The 10,253-nt window shown below is 35.9% G+C and overlaps 1 protein-coding gene across 1 annotated transcript; it reads right to left on the minus strand.

Moving 5' to 3' along the window:
* Positions 1-2,442: 2,442 nt before the first annotated feature.
* LOC117630228 (beta-amyrin 28-monooxygenase-like) lies at positions 2,443-5,117 on the minus strand. The gene is made up of 3 exons (XM_034362974.1): positions 4,082-5,117; positions 3,210-3,397; positions 2,443-2,754 (listed from the first exon to the last, which is right to left on the minus strand). The coding sequence occupies exons 1-3, from the start codon at positions 5,115-5,117 to the stop codon at positions 2,443-2,445; spliced, it is 1,536 nt and encodes a 511-aa protein (XP_034218865.1).
* Positions 5,118-10,253: the final 5,136 nt, after the last annotated feature.

Genomic DNA, 10,253 nt, shown 5'->3' on the forward strand with positions numbered 1-10,253 from the left:
GTGTTGATGCAACTCCTAGCTTGCCAACTTGGGGGACTAGGGAGTGCCCTACGGCTCCCAATGAAGCTGGAATGCTCAGTTACGATTACACAAAAACTCACAAGTTCGCAACCCAGAAGTTACTTCTCGCCGTGAACTTGGGGGACTACTGTTTACACCATAGTGAACCGAGCAGACCCAGCATCAAAGCGACTAGCACCAAGGCAGCCATGCCTTCTTCCCTGCCGAAGCAAGACACCCTTCCGAGGTGCCAGACACCTGCCGAAGCTCCCAACTGCCAAACCTAATCTCCAGGACACGTGTCGCCACCACGACGACTTGCACAAAGTCCCACATTGAAACTTTGTGCAAACCTCATTCTTTCACCTCCCTATAAATAGGGAACAGTACCCAAGTAAAAAGGGTAACTACTTTCTCACTTTTACTGTTACTCGGCCAAAGTTATCACTTATAGCTGACTTAGGAATCGGAGAGCCTTCGGCCGGCACCACACCGATGTTCGAAGCTTAACGATTGCTTCTACCATTTTGTCTTCTGCAGGTCTCCCACCAGCCTATTTCACCAAGGGCCTCAGCCCTCTTCCCTGCTGAAGACTCCACATACCTCATCACTAAGTTGGACTCAATATTAGCCGGGCCATTTTGAGTATCAACAGGAAGTGTTGAGAATGATCTTCATGGTGGGTATTGTGCAGACTCCAAATCCAATAACTTCTGATTCTTGTCAATAAAACATCAATCTCACTTTCAGGCCCAAAGATTGGGCATCTTATGGAAAGCAAATGAGCTGTACAATTTCCTTAGCAATGTATTCATTTGCATTCTAAACATGGTAGATGACAGGGTAACCCAAATTTTTACTGCGAGATTTAAACGAAAATGCAAAGGCTTACCCCAGACTTTCAGCAACAAGAAGATAACCACATGGAGCCAAATATACCAACTACAGACATGGTAGATGACAGGGTAACCCAAATTTTTCCTTAGCAATGTAATTCACCTTAAGAACCAAATATCATTGCCTGTAGGAGCCAACCCACCCCAAGAGCATAATCAACTAGTGCTTGTGACTACTGATGATCAAGATCAGCCCAAATCGAGGCGTGGCCTGGGAAGACCCAAACCTAGTCGTACACACACATTGTCAGCAGACTGGTAGATACAAACTAGAACCCGTCGGAAGGCTGCTACTGCTGGTCGCAAAGACAAGGTCAAACAAGGTTTTTTTATATATTATTTGTCACATATTGATTCATATATTTCATGTCAGTTAATTTAATTCTTTCATACAATAGCCAAAACTAAGACTCTGTCATACCAAATTGATTAGTATAATATGTGGGCTTTTACTTAATTGATTAATTTGTATTTTACCCATATATTAGGTAAATATTATCAATGAAAGAATTCCAAATTTAAATTCTGAAATTTAATTATAAGTAAATAATTCATTAAATTTAGATTTTCAATGTTTTCCTTATGTACCTCAAATGGTAAAATCGACATAATAAAAAAAGTAATAAAAGTCAAAGGACCTACATCTAAAACCAAAAATGCGTGGACTAAACCCAATGGCAACTAATCGTTTTGGACCTAGATCTAAGAACCCCTTCTTTCATTGATAATATTTACCTAATATATGGGTGAAATACAAATTAATCAATTGAAGTAAAGGCCCACATATTATACTAATCAATTACGCAAGTACCCGCATTAACTTATGTACCTAATATACAGGTAAATAGTGTTCTTTTTAGCAACGAAAAAAACTTAGTGATAAATTGTGTTACTTATAAGTCATGAACATAAATTAGAATACTACCTATAAGCTAGGAACATGAATTAGAAGACTACCTATAAGTCAGATACAAAAATAGACAAATAAAATTGTATGTTACCTATAAAAAAATGTACATAAAATACTATTATTCATTGTCTGAAATATGAAAAAACAAATATACCTATGCAATAGGCAATATGACAATATACCTACACTATAGGATAATTTATCTACAAGAGTATATACTATACCTCTACCATAGGGTGAACAAAAATATAAATAATGGCATATAAATTCTCATCTTACTCATTTTAGACAATAGGGATATAATAGGAACAATTTTTTTTATAAATACAAATCAGTTAAATACAAAAGTTTGAATCATACAACTTTTCTATTAAAATTTTGTTTTATTGGGTGTATATAACTGATGAGTTTCATTTTGAGATTAAAAAGATAAGTCTATTTTTGAGATTTGTATCAACTTGAAGACATCACGATTGGGAGAAATAGCTTAGTTTGAAGTATCTAACAAGAAAAAACAAGATTACTAGTATTCAGAACAATGGAATTATAAATTTTATATAATAGCAAAACCAGATAAAATCGCATCGATCAGTACATATATAATATTCATAGGTTCATCCATCCATTAATTCGCTGTTAGTTGGACTCTGATTTATTGTGAGGGAAAACCCGAATTGGAAGTCCTTTGGTAGGAATAAGCGCTGGGTGCCACACGAATTTCTCGTCAGGAAAAACCTTCTCCCATCTGTATCTGGTTACAACGTTGTGCATGAACACCAACATTTTAAGTCGAGCATATTCTTTGCCTGGACACATCCGAGGTCCTCCTCCAAAAGGAACAAATGAGTAAGGAGGTGGTCCTTGTCCCTCAAACCTCGACGGATCAAACTTTTCTGGATCTGGGAAGTACTCTGGGTTTTTATGTGTCGAATGCACGCTCCAGTTCAGCTGCATCCATCCATACCGATGTATACATACATATACAAATTAATTCAAAATTAAAGTCACAAGAAAAGATAATTTAAATTAAGCCAATCATTCAGTCCAATATCTGTTCCCTAATATACGGTCAACATGTCGCTAATTCGTCCATCTTAATTTTATAATATAAGTGGACGATGATGTTAAGAGTTCTCACGTATTGAGTATATAATATCAATAAGTATCCACACTTATATAACAAGTGAACGAATTATGCGTGGCAATACTCCAGTGACACAATATTATTACTCTGTGAGTTCTTATTGTCACTAAAAAACAATTATATTATACTTCTCTTTTATTTAAAAAAAAAAAAAAAAACATAATGTATTGCTCTTTAATGAGTGAGTTATGACTTTTTTTTGGGAGTGTAAATAAAGATTCCTAAACTACAAATGAAATAAAATTATATTTTATGTTACCTTCATTCCTTTTGGAATCAGATATCCTTCATAGACGAAGTCAGAAATGGCTTCCCTAAAAGTCCCGGAATTTGGTGGCAACAATCGCATAACTTCACATGCCACGCTCCATGAATATTTCATCTTTTGTATATCCGCCCAGTTCAACAGCTCTCCTGCTGCCTTTGACTCTGCAATCTGCCTTTGCTCTGTTTCAGTTTCATTATTCCCCCACAAATTAATCCTTAATTTATTAGTTACAAAACACATAATTAATCAAGAATTTGATTGACAATATCTTCATTCAAGTACGTAAACTATTATATTAGTTGAAATACTTGCAATAATGTGTTTATTTATATAAATATTTATTAATCTTGGAATTGGCCCTAAGACAGCTACCAAATCTCGATTCAAAAGATTCTCTCAGAAGAAAAGGATCGATCAAATAAAATAGGGTTAGTCTAATTTGATCCACCACATTAAAATATTATATGATAACTAAAACAAATTTATAGTTGACTACCTAACCAATAATTATACCAAAAAACAATTATTGTGATTGCCCTTTGTGATTAGTTTTGTATTGGCATTTTGTGGCTAGTGGCTTTTTCGGGTGAATTATGAATGCAATCCCAGAATTTCTCAAAGAAAAAAACCACATGCTACACTTTATGTGTTTGTGACTTCAAATTTAATTAGAGAAATAACTCAAGTTAACACTTACACTATTCATGGTCGTAAATATAAGTATGACTTAGATCATGATCATCATTGAGGGATCAATACATGACTATGACTAATCCATGAGCACCACTTAATTAGATCTTGATCTTCATCAATTATAGCAGTTAATTCAAATCCATATAAGAATGAATGCTTTTATAGGTTACCTTTAAGGACGGCATCATAGACATGAGGAAGCTCTGCTAGACACATGACCATGGCAGCCAACGTGCTGCTGAAAGTGTCGTAGCCACTAACTATAACACCGTACAACTTGCTGGCAATCTCCGAGTCGCTCAGCCCTTGCCCGTCGCTACTTGTGTCCATGATCAAGCTGGACAAAATATCTAAACCATCAACATTTTCGTCCACCTTACGGGTGGAAAGATGTATCCTCCTTTGAGTGACAATATTCTTAATTTCTTCCCTGAGTTGCCTGGACCCTCGAATCGCGCGGTTAAACTGCGTGCCGGGCAGATCGATTGGCAATGAAGTGAACCCTGAAGACAAATCCTTCGTTAGGTTTTCTAGTTTGGTAAATACTTGTTGATCCTCTGTGTCTAACATGAGCCTGCATGCCATTGTGACCGCATACCTCTTTGCAAGCGGGTGAGCCTTGATCACTTGATCATCATCTTTTCCATCTTCCCAGTACATATCCAGATGTTTTTTGGTGAAAACGTCCATGGTCCCAACGTACTTTTGGAGACAGGCGGGCTTGAGATATGGAGACATAGTATTGCGAAATTGGGTGGACTCTTCGGTGATGAATGATTTCGCTTTCTCGTCAGGAGCAGAGTCGGCAAATATGAGCTTGTCCAAGTGAGGCGGCCACCACGACTTGACCAGCTTCTTCTCATTCGAAAACAGGAACTTGTTTCCGGCGGCAGTGCAGAGCACGGCCATGTCTTCGAACAGCAACGATGTCTTGAAGACCTTGCAATTCGCAGAGGAGGAGGAGGAGGAAGAGTTCTTGTACTTGTTCCTCCTGTCTGCTATGAACTTTTCTGGGACACCCTTTTTTCCTGTCCTTAGATACTCGAGGGTTTCACCTATGATTGGCCAGCCTGTGCTTCCCGGTGGTAGTTTATGCTGATCAAGTCGTTCAATTTTCGTGCCGTTGACACGAATCTTAAAAATGTAGTAGTAGAGAGGTACACACACAAGCACAGAACTAATTAGGATCATGAGCAGCTCCTCCATTATGCTTGATCTACTTAATTATATTTGGATCCTTATTTATAATGGAAGGATGGACATTGGAAAGCAATTACCTCTAATTAAGCAAGTTTCAAGCTCCATGGAAATCGTGATTTTGATTTAAGCTCCAAGGAAATCGTGATTTTGATTTTGTAAGGAGTGAGAGAGCTACATTTCGAATTTTTCAACCCAACCCTTTTATTTATATAGCTAGCATAGTACACTTTGCACTGTACTAACCTCTGTTTTAAATTATAGAAAATTTGAACTAGCAATATTACCTACACTTTTAGCCCCATGTGATGTCCACCAACCTTTATTTTAAAAATTTTGAGTGGTCAAATGATATTGGATTCAAGTGATTTTTTGTAGAGATGATCTTTGAATGAGTATCTACAAAATAAACATTTAGATTAGTGAAATACAATCCGAGATGGGCCTACAATGGGTGTCTCTCAAATAAGTTTATTTAAGGGATCCTTTTTGATTATTTTATATTAAGATAAATTAATAATTCAATAAATAATTTGATAGTATGATGTACTCAATTCATTTTCCGATTCGTTTAACAATATCTTTAAATATTTAATTTACCTCACACCAAAAGGAAAATGTATTCTATGGCTGTCTTGTTTGACCTGGCTTTCATTTACTGTCTTTCTTTGACGTAAGTATGGAGTCTTGACATATATGCAGCTTATTTCCACACAAGATAAAATAAAAAATAAAAAATAAGAAGAAGAAATATACGTGCCATATAATAAAATCTTTATTCGTAGGCGGTCAACATCCAACAAAGCTCCAACAAAGCTTGGCAGTGTAAGAAAACAATATAGCTAGACTTGTCTTCTTTTTGCATAGTAAGTTTCATAATTACACGATAACTCCTTGAATTTTTTATATATATTTTTTGTGTGCATAATCTCATATTGATTGTTTTGGTAATTATCTAGCATTTACATTTTCTTGACAATCATGTAAACCGTCCATATTCCTAGATCCAACGGCCGCTATTAATGTAACCAGTGAAAATATGTAGCCCGAAAATTCCAGATTTCCTTGTATAAAATGCATGTGTTTGGTTTGCCATGGTATATCACTACCTTTACCCCCCCGCTAAAATAATTTTTGTCATTTCTTATCACTTTTCCTCATTTATTATTTTCTTAAGCAAAATAAAATCCATGGTACCAACATATCACTAATTTACTTTGAATTTCGGTTCAGTGCTAATTACTCTTAACCGCTTACAAGCCATGTAGCCTATTATTATTGTTGATGACCAAAAGAGGCTCAACCAACTGAACAAGACATACCACCCCCTAACAGAGCACAACCTAGTTGCTCACTTTGATACCATCGTTACATCATCCAATTAGAATTTCTCGAAATGAACTTTGGTGGGCACCATTATGCATCAAGGAATAGAATAGGTTATGCATCTTCTTTCTTTATTGTGCATCCCTTTGGCTCTCTCCTCTTTTGCCTATAACTTTGCTTTCTTTAGCTTCTCCACAACAGAAGTTTTAAGTAGTAAAAATTCTGTATTGTTTTTTATTATATGTGAGGCATTTCAGTATCAGTCAGCTGCAGTCAGGGAACACCCAAATCAACATAATCTCAGCACTCAAACAAGAAAGTGATCACATTTTGTGACAAACTACTTATTCTCTACACTCCATGCCTAGCAGTTTAACATTAAACAGGGCCAGTGAATTAGGGAGGAGAAAAACATACCTAATTTCCCCAGTAAAAACGTCTCTCTTCTCTGGTTATAGTTATTAATAGTAGACAAAGTGCAGGATATCAATGAAAATCAACTTAATTACAAGAAAAAGTAGATTAAAGTTTCCTATCACTTGCCGCCATAGGAAGTGTACATTGCTACATGAAACTTTATTTAATTGAAGTTTTACTACTATCTATCTATCACTACGGATTTGTGCGAGGGTGAGGTTTCAAAAGGTACCTCAAAATGAAAACTTTCGTTTTCATCCCTCAGTGGCAATTCAGGTGCAATTTCTCCTGCAGACTCATTATGTCGTATTTCTCTACTTGGCTAGAACCATTAGCAAGGGCCATCAATTAACAAGGGAACCTTGCAAAAGGAAAGATATTAGCAACAGAAGCCTGACCGCCTGCTATAAGGCTCCCTTTTGTTATTATGAGATTCTTGAGGCCAAATAAATGAAAGATAAATTCATGCTGCTAATGCGTAATTCATGCTCCACTAGCCATTTCTCGCCCAGAAATAGGCATGCCGACCTGAATACAAACATCGGAAGTGTTGAGAATGATCTTCATGGTGGGTATTGTGCAGACTCCAAATCCAATAACTTCTGATTCTTGTCAATAAAACATCAATCTCACTTTCAGGCCCAAAGATTGAGCATCTTATGGAAAGCAAATGAGTTGTACAATTTCCTTAGCAATGTATTCAATTTGCATTCTAAACATGGTAGATGACAGTGTATCCCAAAATTTTACTTAGAAAGAATAATAACCGTGTAGGCATTACGAACCCAAAATTTAAACGAAAATGTAAAAGCTTACCTCAGACATTCAGCAACAAGAAGATAACCACATAGAGCCAAATATACCAACTGCAAATGACATTTAAAAGTAGTAGTGTGATTTATTAAGCTTTCATTTATACAACGGCTCATAATTAAATAGGAAATTAGTTAAGTATAAACTTTTTATGCCTTTGCTTCATGTGCTTGTTTAAACTGTAAAATTTAAGATATTTATTTTATGTTATGGATGGGAACGAGTAAGGCAGTAAGGGTGGCCTGTCACAGAGGCTCCGCCCATTTTAGCAGAGAAGCTGTTTTCTGTTTCAAACATGCAACCAATTGGTTGCTACTCATCCTCAAAGAGTGAGGCAGTGAGCTAACTACGAAAAAGAAGCGACTAATGAAAATTAAGGGCATGATGTAATCTTATAACTTGTAACTAACCTTACTTCAACACCTCTCTTAAAATCTGCTTCAAGGACACGCATCATGTACTTGTAGAAATTACTCTTTGAACCTCTATTTAAATGGGCCTACAGAACAATTACCTTAATTCTTGAAACAGGAATTGTGTATAGCATAAAATGTATGATAGAAAATCTAAAAGTTAACATAACTTACATAGATGAAGCCTAGCCTCATCATCATATAATCTGCTTTTGTCACAGACCCAAAGAATTGCTTGAAAAATGCCAGCTGAAAAAAGAGGATCGCTATAAGATTGGGGAGAGAAATATGCAACATTGCTTATTAGACATTGGATAGAGAGGGATTTTTCATCAGCTGTTTGATACATCAATTATTGATCAGGAAAGGTTCCTTACAATGCATACTAGTTTGGTCTCTAACTCTCAGAAACTATAAGAATTCTATACTAAAATATGACTAAATGACTAAAATATGACAGAATCCTCCCAATGTTTCCATTCACGAATCTACTTCAATAATGAAAACATGAAAAGGCAAATGTAAAAAAGAAAAAAGAAAAGTAACGAATTTGAAAGCACAGAAAATCATGACAGTATATATAATTAGTCATTTAGACAGACAATAACAGCGCGAAAGTAAGAAATCTGAGAAAGGTACCTTCTTGCCCTTGCAAAAAGAGTGGTTAGGATAGAGAAAGTCGCATGCACCGTAGCTAGCACAAAGATGAACATCTGAAGATGCTGCCAAGCAGTGGCGGTTAGCAATGGGACCTTCCCCTGGTAAACAAATTAGATTAATGGTGTGTTTACTAATCAGGAATTAAAATTCTTATCATGACTTGAATTCAACCTATGGAGGATTCATGCATTTACTTCACATTAAGGAATTGAAAAGCAAGTGGGGCCCACACAAAATTAGGAATTGAATTCCTAATTTTGGAGGAATTTAATTTTTGGGTGGGAGGTGGGGTATCCTAATTCCTGGAGAGATAATCCATTAAGAATTCATATTTTTTACCCATTATATCCTCACACAATTCAATTCCTTCTAATCCAATTACGAATTAATAAACATGCCATAAAAGATAAAATATATCAGATTCCCTAGTCCTTAGGTGTGTGACCACCCTTTGGCAGCAAGGGCCATCCATTCAAGACCGTATACCACTTGATTGAATATGTAATACCTGGTGATGTAATGAAATCCCAAAATTCTTTGAGAACAACTTGGAGCACATATATAAACACCCCACGTTTACTAAAACAAAAGAAATAAAAAATATGTGTGTCCCACCTTAAAATTAGTAATCGAATACTGTCAAAAAAGGAAATTGATCAACTATATAGGGTAGTTGATCAAATTTCAATTTTGTTACTCCCCCTATTCCTAAGTTCCCTAATTCCTTATTAGTTTCCCCATTCCAAGTAACTAAACATGTCATTGATGTATTATTTATCTTCTTGTAATTTGTGGGAGAACGACAAGTCTCAAGTCATTGTGTGCAAAGACACCAAGATAAATGTGTAAGTGCTTGGAAGAGAACAAGAACCCTGAACGCGATCAAACTATGGAAACTAGAATGGAAGTCTTCATTTACATATCAAGTTAGAACTCATGAATAGCAATGGTGCAAACTAATCCTCAGACTTGAGACATCACAGTTGTGTTGTAGCTCTCTTGTTTGTCTTTGAGAATACTAGACAATCGTGTTACAAGACATGACCCAAAGGTGTTGTCGGGACTCTCAATGAAGTCACAAAGACAAATGAATGTACAATAAGGAATCTCTACTCTGAGTAAGAAAAGAAAATACTTTTGAGATACGATTGATCAAATTTTTGCGCAAAGTAGTGGATATGATTTGGAAGAAGATGTCTTCAAACATACTGCTAAGTGTCAACCATAGCTTGTGGAAATCCTGTAAAGTTCAATTATACTTGGCATTAATAAAAAGAATTAAATGGGGGGATTTAATTCACAGCTGTAGTTCGTTGATAACAAGGTCTTGGGTATACTTTGTAAAACACAATGTGTGTCAGCCCATGGCATCATTAGTAAACATGTCGAGAGTAAATTTATGTCCAATTGGTTAACATCTTGAGAATGGAAAAAACTTGATAATTATTCGTACTTGAAAGTATAACTTGAGATTAAATTTTTTTGATTCCTTAAGGTGAACTACAATTGGGTCGTG

The sequence above is a fragment of the Prunus dulcis genome, chromosome 6 (assembly GCF_902201215.1).
Source record: "Prunus dulcis chromosome 6, ALMONDv2, whole genome shotgun sequence".
Taxonomy (NCBI): Eukaryota; Viridiplantae; Streptophyta; class Magnoliopsida; order Rosales; family Rosaceae; genus Prunus; species Prunus dulcis.